Source organism: Amblyomma americanum, chromosome 4 (assembly GCF_052857255.1).
Source record: "Amblyomma americanum isolate KBUSLIRL-KWMA chromosome 4, ASM5285725v1, whole genome shotgun sequence".
NCBI lineage: Eukaryota > Metazoa > Arthropoda > Arachnida > Ixodida > Ixodidae > Amblyomma > Amblyomma americanum.
The window spans coordinates 177,250,843-177,267,903 of NC_135500.1; the positions used below are offsets into that span (position 1 = coordinate 177,250,843).

Sequence of the window (17,061 nt, forward strand, 5' to 3'; positions counted from 1 at the left end):
CCGCATTTTACCGTCAAGAAAAAGATTTTTGCAACATCACATAGGTGAGGTAATACTTTTGAAAGATATGCAACTTTAATAACTTTTTAAAAATAATTCTCTTCCTTTCGCCACTTTCGCTTACCCCCCACAACCTTCAGTGCAGCCCAGCCAGCCAGATTCTCCGAGTTTCATGGAGCTGTTTCCATCATCTTCGATTCCATTATGCTCATCTTTATGCTTATCAAATAGGTTGCAGATGCAAAGTATACTACCGGTTTCTAAAGCCTGACATACTACGACGCCCTGGGTGAGTCTCGTGCAACTTGTAATTCGTGCCGAGCGCGCGTGCCTTGCCTTGAAAATTCCGCGTGGCGCACACTAGTCGCGAGCGTGTCTGCATAGGGTGTCTTACCTGTGAATAAACAGGGGGAAACTGCCTACCTCTTCCCTTCAGGCGTTTACATAACGATTGCAATGCGATGGTTAAGAATAGCACATCCGCATCGCGCGGGAACATCAAATTGCGCGACGTACTATCGTGGTTTGCTGTCAAACCAGCGGTCAGCTGATTGCTTATATATACGCACAGCTGACTGGCTTCCCGTAATATGAATGCGTTTGGTTTGCTTCCAGGCCGTCGTGGTGCACCGAAATATTGCAACCACTACGATGATGTCCGTGCCTTTTTGAAGCTGCGTACGTACTACATGCCGTTTTCTCGTGGGAAGTCGGAGTAGTGAGAGTGCTGCTTCAGTACGTTACTGCAGCATTACCTAAATCAAGTTATGCAAAGCGTTAAGTGTCTCAGAGAAATGTAGAACACGCACTGTTCTTGTGTTCTTGTTTTCAGACATTTTAGAACCGAGATGCCGGGCAAGGTGCGGGTAAAGCTACTGGCTGCTAGGAACCTGCCCATCATGGATAGGGCGAGTGAAGCTTGCGATGCTTTTGGCGAGGCGAGTACACATATGCGAACGATCTGATCGTGCGTTATGTATTACAGCCTGTATTTATTAGTATTAGTATTATGTATCAGTAGTATGGCCGTAATGTATTAATGCCTGTTTTGGTCACAGAAAGTATTATTCATAAGCGACAGAGTGAAAATTAAGTGCAAGTGCTGCATTATTTATGTCGTTTGCTGTAATGGCTGACTGTGGTTTTCTTGTGTTTCGTAGGTTAAGCTAGGCAATACATGCTTCAAAACAGAAATATGCAAAAAATCTCTTAACCCTCAGTGGAGCTCTGACTGGTTTCGTTTTGAGGTGAGTACATGTATTCTTTACAAGATTGCAAAATAGTGGCTACAGGCTGCTCTTCTTGAAGGTACATGGACTAAGCATCAACTTTTGGTTTTCACAGCCTCAAATACAAAAAGTTATACAACCGAAAATTGCAAATTGGTTAACTCTGCAAAGCAGAAGAGTTGCTTTTTTTTTTTTGGAATATGCTTTAGACACAGTCATAAGAGTTTTTGCATGAACAATTAGCAAATATATCTTCTAGAAAATATGTAGAGTACCTTTTGATAACACTTTTCCAATGTGTTGAAGTACTATATGACACATCGCAGGCACATTTAAAGTGATGGCCATGGACCAGTGTAAGTTTCTGTGATTCGATGTGTTGACTCATCAGGCGTGTAGATCTTCTGTGGCGCCACACTACATTCTGAAGAACAAAAAAAGCTTGTCTTGAACCTTGATATCTTGATTTGAGGTGGCTGTGAGCATGACAAGTTACAGAAAGGGTGATGTGCCAGTTCTTTAGTGGGTATGTTCAAGCAAAGTGAACAAATAGCCTTTGAGAACAACAGTGTGTGCTATGCTGATCCCTAATACTCCAGATTTAATTTCATTATAGAAGCAGTTGTGTTATCGTGCTTCCCAAGCATGTCACTTTCAGACAGGTTCTGCATTGTTATGTCTGGCAAGGTGAAAGAGTGAAAGGCACCTTAAACAATGGCATCATGCTTTTTGATTTAAATAATTCAAGCTAAATTTTTCATACACTGCAAACATTAGCTTTAAAGAGCTCAAATTGAATCCATAACATTGTGATCGCAAGGCAGTTGCTATAATTAACATGCATTGTTTGGCACGCCGCTACAGTGTGATTTCTAGTTGAGCGTTACAATGTCCATTAACTGCTTCCTAGACCTCTACAATTGGTGTAAATGTAAATTATGGGGTTTAATGTTTTGAAGCGGTATGTGGGCTATGAGGGAAGTCTTAGGGGATGCTCCAAATTAATCTAGATTACTTGGGTTTCTTTAATGTGCGCTGACATTGCATGGCAAACGAGCACCTTCTGTATTTTGCCTCCAACGCCTCCATCAAAACACAGCTGCTGCGGCTGACATTGAACCTTGTTCCTCCGGCTCTCAGTAGCCGAGCGCTGTATAACCACTGAGCCTCTGTGGCGGGTCACAATATTGGTATATGACAGGTATGAGAAAGTCACGAACTGTAATGTTGCTATGCCTCTGTAATTCAGTATTCTTTTGAAGAAAAAAGGAACATTCTGTAAGAGCAATTGCTAATAATGGACCCCTCATACTTTTTTTTTTAATGAAAAAAAATTCCACCTGTATATGCATGGCACTAAAGAGGTTCAAAACAGTGGACGGCTTTTACCCAGCAATAATGTCTCTGCAACTCCTACTGCACCATGAAATCTGCAGTTGAAGGTTTCATTGGAGAAAAAAAAAACAAGGAAAAAATGCATTGTTTGACTACTGTCTTAACAAAGTAATGCTAAATAGTGTAAACATGCATACATGAAGTGAAACAAAAAATTATGGTACCTGTAGATGCTGGAAAGAGTTGCTGGGTTTCTTAATACATTTAATGAGGAATTAGGGCAAAGAAATGTGCTGGCTTTTATTTTTACTGTTTGCCTACAGTTAATCTTCCAATGCCTTCCAGTTGTCTAACAAAAAAATGATGGAACAAGAAATGTGTATGCCAGTAGTAACTCGGAACAGAGTATAAATCACATTCTATTACCTGCGTTTTCTCTGTGAAGCCACTTGTTGTTTTTTGCTTTTGCAGGTTGATGATGAGGAGCTTCAAGATGAACCATTGCAAATACGGTAACTACTTTCTGGTGTACCATGCTGGTTGTATAAAAACTATCGTAGTAGTCAGGGCACACATAGACCCACAGTTTTCCCGCTGTGGCAGACAGGGGGCCTGCAAGATTGCCCACCGGTGTCATAGGTGCTTGGGATATTTCAACTTAGTCAAAGTACTTGAATTATTTGTGCCGCCTTGAACGATAGTGCCATGCATCAAAGGAATTGTACAGCTTAACCCTTTCAGGCACTTTGTAAACAAGTGTGTACACAGCGAAATCACAATACTTTTTCTCAGAGTGTGCTGCATTCAGGAGGGATTTCCTTGTTTCAGTCGAATTTAGCATTCTTCTTGTCACAAATAAGATACTTCTTTGTACCATGCAGCGAATACAGTAAATAATGTTTCACTAAACAGTGAGCTGGGTAGCACGTTGTCCACTATTTTTATGCAGACAGATTTTATTGCTAGTTACAACATGGATTGTTTTTGGTCAGTGTCGAGTGTAAAGAGCACCTTCAAAACAAAGTAATTCCATGATTCTTCGGGCGCTTACTTGATATTTCCTGGCATTTCAACTTTAGTATTTCTAACCAATCTGACACTTTGTGCGGAATTTTCCATACCCTTGTAAAAACTTAGCCATTGGTCTTTCGCGCTAGAAAACCAACAAATTGCCTTTCTTGAGGCCTGAATATACTGTTTAGGCAGAAAAATAATTGTTTTCGAAAAAAAAAAAATGGTGCCTGGAAGGGTTAATATGATGGCATTTCAACATTGTGCCATTTTTTAGATTTTACCAGAAATAGGCTGTCGTTAAAAGAAAAATGGCATAAATTTCAAGAACCTGCAGTAACTCCAGCTGAGTTACTCAACTTAGTTACATGATATAGGATCTGAAAGTTTACTTGCTGTGTCTTGGAAAATTGTTTTAGGAACAACAGAAATCAGAATTCGACAAAAAAGAATTGTTTCTAGAGTGGTGTTTTCCTTTTTTTATAGTACTGCACGAGTAATGAAATATGAAGCACAAAAAGCCCTCACTGTTACTGCCGTGAATGAATGGTTAGATTTGTAATTAGTACATTAATTACACTAAACTGTCACATTAATTCATGACATCATACATGTCAGGAACTCAGACACATGGCTTGAAATATAAAATTGATTCACCTGTGAGTCCAGCTAAAAAGAAAGATTTCTACACCAAGAAATCGGGGAAATGTGTTGTGCTTAACAATTTGACTTAACTCAAGAAATAAGCTGTATGAGGTTGAGTCTATTGTCGCTTGAACTGTGTTAACTAAGATCTATTTCAAGGCAGAGAATTGCCACTTGTTAAGGTTATTTGTGTTTACGGACAATTTAGTTGGCATTTTGGGCATTTATTTTTTATGAATGTTAGTGTCACCATGCTCATATTGCTCTCGAACAGCTAACAGCAATAGCTCTTTGTTTTCTTTAGGATAATGGATTATGACACTTATAGTGCCAATGATGCCATCGGGAAGGTGTATATTGACTTGAACCCTTTGCTTGGGAAAGATGTGGGATCCACTTTGTCTGGGTGGCTTCCCATTTACGACACTATGCATGGTGAGTATACTACCTTTTCATTGAAAAACTGTCACAGCACAAATAAACAAAGTAAAGCAGTAATATGATGTTTTCATTTCAAAAATGTTGCATTGCTAAACAACAAAGGCAAAACAGTAAATGGAACTGTGCACGATATAAGGGCTACTCATAAGCTGAATCAATGCTTTTGTCCTTATTTTGTGTATGTTTTTTTGTCGAGGCGGCGGCTGATGAAATTTGTGTCCAACAGCTTTCTAAGCGAGTTTTCAGCCCATTACTGCCTTTTCAGGTATTCGAGGTGAAGTCAACCTGATGGTCCGAATCGACCTGTTCAGCGATTCTAATCGTTATCGGGAGTCATCATGTGGAGTACGCTTCTTCTACAGTAAGTGATATCACATTCCATCACATCGCATTGCACTGTATCGCAATCAGTGCTGTGTCTGTCTTCTCCTTCTCTTGCTCCCATCTTCCGCACTGTCTGTCCTATCAGAATGACCCTGCACTAATATGCCTAGCTTCCCACTGCCTAGAACAGTGTTGGTCTGTCTATGCAGAGTGTTTTTTTTTTGCCGCTTGGTTGCATTGCACTGCCTTGCATTGCAGAAACAGTCTGACATTGCGCTTTGTATGCTCTCAGGCAGTGGCATTCCTCAAGGTTACCATGCTCATGCCATCCTTGGCTTTGTGGAAGAGTTGGTCGTCAATGATGATCCTGAGTACAAGTGGATTGACAAGATTCGCACTCCTCGGGCATCTAATGAAGCACGGCAAACCTTGTTCTCAAAGCTCTCAGGTTTGTCTGCATACACACATCTCCTTACGTTTTTTGTTCATTGTTACTTCAGAAAGTAAGTTAAAGCCATGTGATGCTGACAACAGTAAAAGGCGATAACTTTTTGTACTAAGGATGGTACTAGCAGTGATGACAGGCATATTTTTTTCCCTAGTGGCATGGTGTTCTTTGTGCTTCTTGCCGACAGGAGCATGACTCTTTGAGGGGCTGAGCCTAGTACTTAGCATTGCTCTTTACCGCTCCTTATCACACCCAGTGGATGCGTTTCTGTGATGTATTCATAGATGGCATGGTTTTTTACTGGAATTCAGATCAGTCTGTGCTGGAGTGTTCATTTTCACCTTGACTTTTTCGAGCTTCAGATAGCAACAGTTTTGCTGCTGCTTAACGTGTACACATTTATGCCTTCCTGTGTCGAGTTTACATTTCTTTAATGCAAGGCATAAACTTTTCTGTATTCTTTCCTCTCGAGCTTGGTGTGGTGTAGTGCTAAGGGATAAGTGATTACTGCATTGCTCTCGTTTTAGGTGAGGTTCAGCGGCGCATCGGGCACAAAGCTTTGGAGCTGGGTGGAAATACAGTTGTAGCGTAAGTGCTGTCAGTTCATACCTTATCTTAACAATGTGTACTGTTGTGTATTCTGCATCTTTGACCAGGTCAGCGCTGCTGAGTATCATAACTGCTCCGATAGTGCTGCTTAGATCACTCTCATGCTACATATTTCACGTTTTGCTCATGCTTGAAAGACAATGCCAGAAGACAAGGGTGAAAAAAAACAACTGTGTTTTTGGCATAGAGCTATTCAAGTGGGTGTTTAAACTGCTACTTTGGTTCATGCAGTGCCAAGAAAATATGCTGTCTGCTGGAAAAAATAAGCACGTAAGCCATTAGAATGCAGTGGGTATATAGGCTGTCATGGGCCATTGTGGTTAGGTTTTATGGCTTATGTTACCCCGGGCACCTAACTATACAGGATGTAGCATTGCGTGAAAAATGCTTGCACATGTTCAGTCTTGTTAGGGAACCACCCAGCCCAGCTTCTGTGATTGTGTTTGTTGCATGCAGGTACCGCCAGTGCTTTGACTTGGAAGGGGAATCGGGCGTGGTGGTTCGAGGCATTGGCACTGCCGTTACTCTTGTCAGGATTGGTCATCCGCTCACCTTGTCACCTTTGAAGGAAGCTCTGAGAGAGTAAGTGTGCATGTGCCTGTTATAGAGACCAGAGCATCTAGGCTGTGCGAAAACCACTTCTGGAAGCGCAATGCACTGATGTTTACTTGTGGAAGAGCGCAGGCTCTTGCCGCCAAAACTACCAGCTCAAAAAAGGAGTCAGTCCGCAGAGGCAGGTGCAAGGCCGACTGCTTTCAGTTGTTGTGGATATTTGTTTCAGCCGACCCTTATTATGGCTAATCAACTATTTACTCAACCTAAAAATGATGAGGGTATCTGTACCATTAATACTTGTGTGGCTTTGCTTTGTGTTTTGTCATTTACATTTGGTTGCTGAGTTTAGAAGGCATTTTCGTCTTGCACAGCTCCTGTGCTGTCATCCTTCTGCAAAGCGACTCTGTTAGCTGTGGCAGTAGTGTTAGTGTCATACTTTGCTTAAGTGTTCTGCCTTGAGAGTGGGGTCACGCTTGGTACGACCTGCAGCTTCGTAACTGTGGTCATAGTCCCATGAATGAGGCTGGGGTAGCATAGTGACCTCAGCTTGTCTGCATAAATTTTGTCTTTTAGAGCATTAGCTCTTACCCTAGTTTAATGGCAGTGGTGGCATCCACAAATGCTACTTCGCACTGCTGTGCAAAAAGGGCACCGCGAATCCGTGCTGCAGCTCACAGCACCAGCGCTAATTTGCTTCGCTTTGTACAGGGGGTAGCGCATTACCATGGCATGGATGAACTAGACAAAATGAGCAGGTCAGTTAAAAGCATTTAAGCACTTGTACAGAGAGTGTATTGACTCAGAGTGGCGGAAAATGACTTGAAAACTAACCGGTAAGTATGCAGGAAACCAGGATGGGAAAGTAATGAGCTTTAAGTACCGGGTAAAAATTAGAGTGCGGGAAGTGGATTAATTCAATGGAAAAAGCAGACTCTGGACCTGTGTATTAGAAAGAGGAAAAGGCAAATCAGTCAAGAATATTTCTGTGATAATTCATGAGGCAGTATCCTGCTGTTGGAAACGAGATTAGGGTGTGTTAGAATGCGAAGCTTTAAAAAGAGATTTAACCAGGATGATGACACAAATGTTGTGTGTGGTAAATTTGTTGAAACATTTGAACATGTTGTTTTACTAGAATGTGGCAGTACCCATCTGGACGTCAGTACAGGCACATTCACTATCCCTGAGGCCCAGATATAATGAAGGTAATTGGAATAAATCTGCGGTAGGCATTGGTAAAAAACGATTCAAAGATTGATGGCTTAAAAGCAGGACAGTGATGTAAAGATACAACATCAGAATTCCAACTTGAGATAGCGGAAAAGTTCTTCTTCTTTGATTTCTTTTCCATTTAGAACAGAGAATTTCTAAATAGTACCTGTAAATTTGACTGAGTTGTCGGATAAATACAATGAAAAAAAAAAACTCATGGTGTCACCTGCTACCCCCCTTTACTCTATTAAAAAAGGGATGTTCCTAACATCCATCCATCCATACATCCATCCATCCATCCATCCATGGTACATGGTGCCTTTTCTCTTCTCTTATATACATCATTTTTCTTGTTTCTCATAGGAGAATTCAGCATATCTTGACAGATGAGTTTAAGCCTGATCAATATAAAACTAGTTGTGCACAGTTGTACAGCACCCTGCTGGGTTCTATCACTACTTCTAGAGATTTAATCCAGAGTATTCAGCACGTAACAACTCATCTTAGCAATCACTAGGCCGTCTTCGCTGCCTTGAAATAAAATAAAAAAGCTGCCTAGAAAACTCTTTTATTTTTCGCCACAGCCAATGCCAACACATTTTTGTTACAGACTCTTAACCATCCTTTAAGTTTTTTTTTTTTTTCACTCTGCTTGCGACTTTATGTTGTTGCTATGCCTCCATATAAAAGTGCAGCACTATCAGTTAAGAAAACCTGATGTCTGGATTGCTGGTTGCCGCCACTTCTATTGGCTGCATTAAACACTAAAAGCTCTGATTAGTGTTACTGACACAAAACACAAAGGAAAGGATCTCGAGCTGAGTTTCCATTTAGTTGCCATTGTGCCGAGCACAGGCGCTGAACATGTGCTATGACCACTGCAGGTTGTACTGGGTACGACTGTGCTAAGCTGCTGATGCTTTGGTAATTTTTCACAGCATTGCCCACGGTTCACAAGAAAATAGCATGTGTGCGACTCCTTTATGTTAACAGCTAAGCTTCATCATTGCGTGTGCGCATAGTTATAGTTTTCAGATGTGTCTCCTGCTAATAGTAGCACTCTTGCTTCTGTACAGACTGTCCTCAAGAGAGCGCTTTCTGTTGAACTGAATGAGGTGGCTATCTTTTACTAAATCCACCTTTCATTTCTCTACTACTCTAAGTAGTTTAACAAGTAGCTAGGCTTTATGGGCCTTGTCTAGCTGAGGTGCACCTCTTGCATACATAGGGACATTCACAATCCTTTCACATTCAAAGGTATGAAAGAAAGCAGGTGGGGGTATGGGGGAGAGGAGTGACCCAGTTGTTTTGGTGCACTAGCACTGAAACCTGCAATTTGAGATTTTGCCTCTATTTGTCTCTCTGATGCCTTTGGTAGGTGGCCTGCCTGCCATGGTGCGCAAGTGACAAAATGTCCACTGTGTTTTGGGCAAGCTGCCAGCGGGCTTTATGGCCAACTATGCAAAAACACTTTATGGCAAAACACACTATGGCCACGAGTGAGTTTCAAACCCGCGGCGATGCGAGCAGATTAGCTTCATTGGCCATTGCATTAAAACAGTGGGTGATTGCCGCAGCCGAACAACCCACATGTTTAACTGCCAGTCACTTGCGCTGTGCTTTGGAGGTCGTCAACTTCAACTTCCATCCGTGTGCAACGGATCCAAAACACGCTGCTATTGCATTGCCCTCTTAAATCAAGCATCAAACAGAAACCTGAGTGAAAACTGAACTGCGAGCGCTTCTACTTCGCATTTGGCCTAACCATGCTAAATTGTTCATCATTTTTTGATTGGCCACAGCAGTGGCCTAATCGGAGCATCCGCCTCGCATGTGGGAGGTGCAGGGTTCGATCCGCAGTGCTGCCGGGTACCTACCGGTGATACAGTGGGTACAAGCTTTCCCCTGCCTGCTGGTGCTCGGCTTGTTTAGGGTGAAATGCTTGGGAAATGGGTCTTTGACCCCACCTTGAGTGGAAGAAAAAACCTTGTGCCATGGCGCTCTTTGGCCACAGATGCCCTTTGCACCATAAAAATTCATCATCATCATCATCATCATTTTTTAAATTGAGCGTTAACCAAGTTATGCTTACCTTCTTGCTTTAATGAGCGTTCTTGTGCCTCTGGAGGCCAAAATTGGATCTGATCCAATTTTGTTATGGTTTCTGATTGTGAAAGTAAGTGAACTGTAAGAAGTAAATTGTATTGTAGTGAGGAAATAGCGTTAAATCAGCCTGGGAAAAACTATTGATAAGGCAGCTTAATTGATGCTTAGAGTTCTGATAGCTGTTGATTGTTTAACGTTTTCAGTGCTACAGATGCTGTTGGCCTTTATGTGCTAACATGTGCCTACATCTGGTATTAATTCTGTTCTGTGGGCATTTAGTTCATGAGGGCTACAAACTGTACTAAAAGGGCAAAAAGATGCTTGAAATGTCACATTGGGGCAGAGGCTTGAGTCATTGCTTTCATTTGAGTACTTTATTGTTTCTGGAGCTGTTTCTCTCTGCTAGTTCTTCCTTTTTGCAAACCCATCCACCTCCCTCACACCTGCTTCTGTGGTCCCTTCTTGCACAAGTGTTTTTTCTGCTCGTCGCTTGTGTGTTGTCTGTTGTGACCAACAGCATGGCTGCTTGTCTTGAGTGTTGTCCTGTGTGTTGCAGTGTGTTACCTAGAAGCACCTTCCCAGTTTCTTTAATTATACGTACTTCTGCTGGTGTTGGGTCATGTTCCCTAAAAGAAGATGGTGAACGGTGAGGCTTAGGCAGTATCGAGACTGGTTTAGCATAGGTGTCCGCAGCTCTTTGGCATTATAGTTTTTTTTATAACAGTTCCAATAGTCCGTTGACAATTAAGTGTTGCCCGTTTGCAAGGTTTATGTTTAGTACATCACGTATGTTTGTTCAGCAAGAAAATGAGGAATATTGCGGGTGCTGTGCCCCATTGTCCCCTGCTGCCTACTTGTGTAGAAAGCATAGAATGCAGGCAAAGGTGTGAGGAAAAAAGACGATGAACTGAGTTCATATTGTGCAGTAGTTTCTGAGCGCTTTTCCTTCACCTGTGCTTGCATCTATGAACCATAGAACACACTCTTTTGCACTTACACTTTGAGTTCAGCCATCGCTTTCACCTGGTACGGTTAGCTACGAGCTGATAGTCTACCTGATGTAGTTGGACTGCAAGATAGTTGGACATCAGAGGTAGTTTGTTAGCTGTCAGAGTGGCCATGCTGGGAGGAACGCGGGTTGTTAAGTCCAGTGTAGACAGAGAGAGTGTATGTCCATGGAAACCTTCCCAGGCAAGGTTGAGTGGTGGCTGAGTGGCGGCTGAGTCTAGTGAACGAGCTTTCGCGCACTGTTCGAACGGCAGCCTCCTGTCCCAGTAGTAAAGTACCACATGTGTTGGCTGTACAGAGTATAAGCATGTGACTGTTCTTGAGGATGAGAGAAAGAGTACATTTCGTAGTGCCACTTGGCTTTTGAGTAGACATGGGTAGGGACATGGAGGGATCTTTATGACTTTATATATTATATGAAGCAAGCCAGCAGTCGGTGAAACCAAGGAAAGCAAAGGGGAATCGTGTTTGTTTTCAATTTGAGGTGTTGATAAATGGGAAATTTTTAGTATAATCGTTTTATACTAAAGGATGCCTGAAGGATTATTGATTAGGAAGTAGAGGAAAAAACAACCACATGCCGCCGGTGGGGTCCAAAACCACTTTCTGATCAGTTGTCTTTCAGGCATAAAATGATTACACCACTAAATTTCCACTGATAAACACCAAAAATAAAAAAAATTGCTGAGGTTTAACTCTTCTAACCCTAGTTATACAAAGCGAGAGTGGCGGCTCGCGTTGCGACATCCACTGGGTGGCCCGGTGTTGCTTGCTGACGATGTTGCAAAGTCCTCTGCGTAGCGTTGTGAGATGGCCCAGCATCGCTTTGATCCATGGCGAAACGGACACTGCCTACACGAGTAACTTTCTATGAAAGCGCACGCCGTCTGGCAGCAGTGGCTCCAGCTGTAGCAGCAAGCACATGGCCAACTGTATCGATGAGGTGTGCGGCGGCGGCGGAACTATTGCGGCGAAGTCGCATGGTTAGTCGCGGGGTGAAGGGCATGGTGCAGCTATGGAGCAGATCAAGGTCGTTACGGCGCGGTTGGCGATACTCGTGGAGACATGCCGTAGTAAAGCTGTCACTTTAAAAGACTTTCCTCAATACTTCCCTTGGTTTTGGTGGCTGTTGGCTTCATGCAAATACTTGCCTTTTGAGGTTATCCTTACGCAGGCAGTTAGCAGTAGTGCATTCATTGTCGGTGTGAGGAACTGCAGAAGAAGATTAAAGGAGTTTTATTTGCGACATGCTTGAGAAAGGAGAAATATTTGCTCTGCTAACAGCATAGATCATCACAAGGGATGCATATCCTATTTTCTCTGCACAACTCATTTAATGAGCAGTTGAGATATCTTGTACATCATAAGAATACTGCAGATCTTCATGGTGCCTAGAATATTTTACCAGCAGATGTTGCATATTGGCAGTTCTTTAATATTATGAATTCATGTAGCATATGCATGGGAAGCATAAAATTGCGGAAGTTTGGTTATGTAACTTGTGATGTGAGGAGAGGTATTAATTGTTGCTAATGAACAAAAACTAACTCTGATGTGTAGATGTGGTGAGCACTGGACGCCAAGCGTAATGAAATACCAGGGGCACTAAATTTAGATGACAAAAGCAAGCTAAAAAAAAACAGCTTTGTAGAAGGAAGATGAGACAGAAAAATAATTACAAGGAAAAAAACATAGTTGTGGCTAGATAATCTTAGCGTTTTATGTGGCATGCAAGTAGCTTAAGGATTCACTGAAATAGCCCCCTTTTTTTTCTGAATGTAGTTGCCTCCTTTGGTTCAAACTCAAGTATCTCCTGGCTAGATTGTGTGGAAAACCTGTGCAGGACATACGTTTTGCTGAAAGTTGACTGACTTGCATGGGCAGTAGTGAGAGATTGAGAGATTTTATTTTCAACACCTAGTTCGGCGCTCTGGCAATGTTTCTTTCACATCTCTACACATGTTACGGATATGCTTGAGAACGGTGGCGGGGCAGGCCATCTCTTTCAGCGCGACAGTGGTTAGCTAAACGACCTGCTCCAGTCATGCCACAAACTGCTGCGCAACGCTCTCCCATGCATCATTAATACAACAACCAGACCGGTTGAAACAGGATTTTTGATTGTGAGGTCTGTTTGGCTTGTTTTTTGTCATGTTTAGTGTTGCCTGGTGTTTCATCACTCCTCACACTGATAAGCTTGATAAATTTCACTTGACATCAAGTGTTTGCTATATCTACATCTCCTTTTTAGTCCTTATAATTTAGTACTGGTTAGTGTGTCTTTCTCAATTTAAGAGTTTCGTAAAACATAGTTTTTAAACATTGTGGAACAAGTTATTAGCTTCTTCATAAGCATAAAAAGCCAAACTGCAGTAACAGCTTTTGCTGTAGCTTTTTTGTGCACCTGTTTTAGGTACTTAAACCCCTTCACTGGACCACTGCACAAATGTTCAGTTAGTGACTTTTATCTGGGATGAAAACTGTGACGTGTAGAAATGTTTGTAGAAATATAGGAATAGTGGAGAAATCGTTTTGGCTATGTGTGCAAATAAAGCTCAAACTGACAACTTGAAAGGAAGTAGTGGGTGTTTTCTTTTTACTTTAGCTAACATAAAGGCACTTAGCTACAAGGAGATCTTTTGCATGGATGTCAAGCGCTTACTAAAGCTAGTCATTTGGCTTATTTGCCATTGATGCAACCTTATTGCTATATGTGGTAGCTTCAAGTATCTGTGGAATGCTGGTAGTGTGCAGGAAGAATTGATGTTGTGTTTACAAACATCACCATTCGGCAAACCAATGTAGGAAAGGACATTATTTGCGCTTGTTTCTACTCTATTCCATTCATCTTTGAATGTCAAAATTCCTTTCTGTGTGATATTGTCATAACTTTTTGCATATTTTGAAACATTGAAGTATATGCACAAGCTCAGTTTAGTTTAGAGCCACTGTATTGCTAGATGTAACGCAGGGGCAAAGAAACCATAAAAACTAATAAGAGTTGGACATTGGCTTTGCCTTGCATGTGCTCTGCTAATGGAAACGATGGTGGTGGTTGTGTTGCTGGCAATATAGTGCCTGACTGAAGTCGCAATTTGTAAAAGGAAGGTGGTGGCATACATTAGCTATCCCTGTCTGTTCTCCGTGCAAAGCACAGCTGTTTTCAGGGCTGTTATCTAACACGCTATGAACATAGCACTGTATTATGCAACATGTGAGCAAAGGACAACTTGGATGACCTGGTTGCTCCTGATGCTGATACTGTTCTGACGTGATGGAAAAAACAAGCATATTGTACTATCCTGCAGCTCTTGAACTCACATAGATCACTGCATCTCCACAATTTACTCTCAGAGACAGCGTTCACAGGCTAGTATGGCCTAAATTCATGGTGCACGGAATCCAAAATGTGCATCTCCTCACCTCAAATCCTTGTTCGGCTTGAGCATTAAGCCTAAGTCAGTATCAGTACTCTCCTCTGCCCTGTGAGTTTCACACCACTGGCCACACTTTCCTGCAACTCTTGCCACTTCACTGTCTGTTCGTGGCCAACAACCCCTCTGCACTGCCAGCCAGCACCGAGAAAAGGGATGTGGCAGCTGTTGTGCGTATGTGGCATGCTCTCTGTCTGACAGTGTCCTCTGTCTCTGCCGCTCTCTCTCTCTCTTTCTCTCTCTCTCATCCCCTTTGCCAGAGAGCTGCCCCTGCCCTCTCCCCCTCTGCTCCCTCCATCCCTGCAGAGGCCCCCCCCTACCCCCGTCGCTCGCTGTCACGCCCGCATGCCCTCTTCCCCCGCTTGGCTGTGCACGGCCATGCCCCGGGTGCGGGTCAGCCCTGGCTCCCCCCTCGGCGGTGGCCGGCGCGGGACATCCTCACGGGGGGGCCTCCTGGCGTCGGCCCAGTGCCTGCTGCTGCAGGGGGCGGCGGCCCTTTTGCCCTCGACCCCTGTGACGCCCCTGCGCAGGAACCGCTCGGACACACTCTGCCCCCCACCCAGGTCCCCTTCCGAGGAGTCGCCCCCTCACCCCCTTCCCTCACCCCCGAGGATGACCCCCGTCACCGCACTCGCCAGCATCCCGCTCCAGAGGGCCTCGGATCCTGACCTGCACGCGGGAGGAGGACCTGCCGCCACAGCTCTGAGTACGTGCTCCCTGCTTCCTGCTGCAGTATAGGAAGCACTTGCTGCTCCTGCTAACATTGTGGATACTCTTAATGTTGCCGAAATATTTGTTGTAGGTTGCAGTTTGTGTGGTGGTTGTCAGGGTAACTGAACAAAAAAAGAAAAAAATGAGAGCAAATGCAGATATGTGCAGTTTGCTATTTCTTGATCGATTGAGAAATTTTGGCCTGGTGTAGCTTAAATAACATCACAGTTATGTTTTTTTTAATGATATGCAGTGACAGCTTCTCCACATTTAAGGTCGAGCATATTGCAGTTGAAGCATCACTGAGCGAAATAAGAGCACTGTATACATATGGGTATACATATGGGCCTTTCATATGGGTCTATGTAATGCTAATTACACTGTTCATTTGCAGTATTTGTAATTATAAACTAAGTTCACTACAATGAGCATGATGTAAAGAACCTCCTATTTGCGCGAGGCACCTTTCAACAATGCTACTCCAGCCTTATTCCTACAAAATTTATTATTTTCGCTTGACTCACGTCGTGTTCCAAGCATTGTATGTCAGCTCTTCACAAAAAGTAACTGTTTACAGGTAATTGGATGATGCCCTGAATTTGAACTTCTAAAATAACTATAGTTTATGTTGGATAGCCCTGGTTGCTGACAATATGTTGTGCTTGAAGTGAAGGAAGCGAGTAATTGAGCTGCAATCTCATCTGTGTATGTTTGTATGACTCACGACAGCCTCTCCTGATCTATGAGGAAATTCCTGTGGCACTTTTTTCTCAACAGGTGCAAGCTCTGGAAGCAGTGGCGGTGGTGGGCCAAGGCAGTTCATCAACAGGCCAGCACTGGCACGGGAAAGTCTGGAAATGCTGGTGAGTTCGCTTTCCTTGTACTGGAACTTTTGTAATTGTTTCAGGTGTATGTTCAGGGATGTGGCAGGAAATAACCTGTGCATGAGCACCGGACCAGGGAAGCGGATTATAGAGTCATATTGTGGATTATGGGGCTTCTGTTCTGGGACTCTTTTTCTTATCAGTTACCAAATCAAATCCTGCACGTCACTTTAAATGGTGCGAACACTTTTTGTGTATTGGTTAACTTCTCTGCAGTATTCATAGTGTGAAGCTCCGAGAGCTTTTCCACTAGTGTTTGCAACCTGTGCGATTAAATGCACAGCTCAAGCTTGCCTACTGGCAGTCACCTATTATTGAAATTTTGAAGGATTGTTTTGCGTATGAATGCAGGAGTACCCCTTCATCACCATGAAGCAGTTTCCACAAGGATTTATTCAGAGCATTGGAGGTGTGGTGTCTGCGAGATCTGTGAAACTTCTAGACCAAATCAACAATCCTGGTAGGTCGTTTTTCTACCTGTGCTTTGCCTGCATCTGTATATCAATATTTAAGAATCTTTTAGGTGGGAAAGCTACTATGTAAAGTCCAAATCATGTGAATTAATAATTTGGGACTTTATGTGTGTTTATATAAAACTGTCAGGTTTGACATTAGGAGAAAGATTGATATTTGTAGGAGAAACATTGATAATTATTTATAGGTGAAACATTAATAATTGATATTTGTAGGGGAAACATTGATAATTATTTATAGAAAAAACATCTAGAGAGCATTCTTGCGCTATTTTACCCATGGCACTACCACATGAACCCAGCAGATATTGTCTCTTGGAGCATGGATTAGCTTACTGACCAAAGCAAGCACTGTAATCTGCAGCTCATGTGTGTATCGCTGTTAATCTACTGTGCATCACTGACATGCATTGTTTCCTGCTTGCAACACCTGCTGTCAGATGAGCCAGAAACTCGTGATGCCTGGTGGACAGAGCTGAGGAAAGAGATTCGCTCTCACACCCGCTCTCTTGGCTGCAACGTAGTGCTAGGCTACAATGAAACTACAAACATTTGGTGAGGAAGGCTTGTTTCTGCTGAGTTAATATGAGTGCTGTGATAGCCATATCATAGAGTACTGCACTTTATTTTGTTTGT

General features: G+C 42.8%; 1 protein-coding gene across 7 annotated transcripts in view; it reads left to right on the forward strand.

Moving 5' to 3' along the window:
* Window positions 1–140: 140 nt before the first annotated feature.
* LOC144128741 (C2 domain-containing protein 5) overlaps window positions 141–17,061 on the forward strand; it is a 44,811-nt gene continuing 27,890 nt past the window's right edge. The window contains exons 1-14 of one of the 7 annotated variants that reach the window (XM_077662392.1): window positions 141–289; window positions 616–735; window positions 833–938; window positions 1,161–1,247; window positions 3,036–3,076; window positions 4,525–4,655; window positions 4,927–5,022; window positions 5,278–5,433; window positions 5,961–6,021; window positions 6,499–6,624; window positions 14,618–15,063; window positions 15,846–15,931; window positions 16,304–16,412; window positions 16,866–16,980. In XM_077662392.1, the coding sequence (XP_077518518.1) occupies window positions 849–938; window positions 1,161–1,247; window positions 3,036–3,076; window positions 4,525–4,655; window positions 4,927–5,022; window positions 5,278–5,433; window positions 5,961–6,021; window positions 6,499–6,624; window positions 14,618–15,063; window positions 15,846–15,931; window positions 16,304–16,412; window positions 16,866–16,980 (1,544 nt within the window). In that variant the 5' untranslated portion in view covers window positions 141–289; window positions 616–735; window positions 833–848. The remainder of the gene's footprint in view (window positions 290–615; window positions 736–832; window positions 939–1,160; window positions 1,248–3,035; window positions 3,077–4,524; window positions 4,656–4,926; window positions 5,023–5,277; window positions 5,434–5,960; window positions 6,022–6,498; window positions 6,625–14,617; window positions 15,064–15,845; window positions 15,932–16,303; window positions 16,413–16,865; window positions 16,981–17,061) is intronic. The other 6 variants (XM_077662395.1, XM_077662391.1, XM_077662393.1 and 3 more) reach the window with 6 other exon arrangements.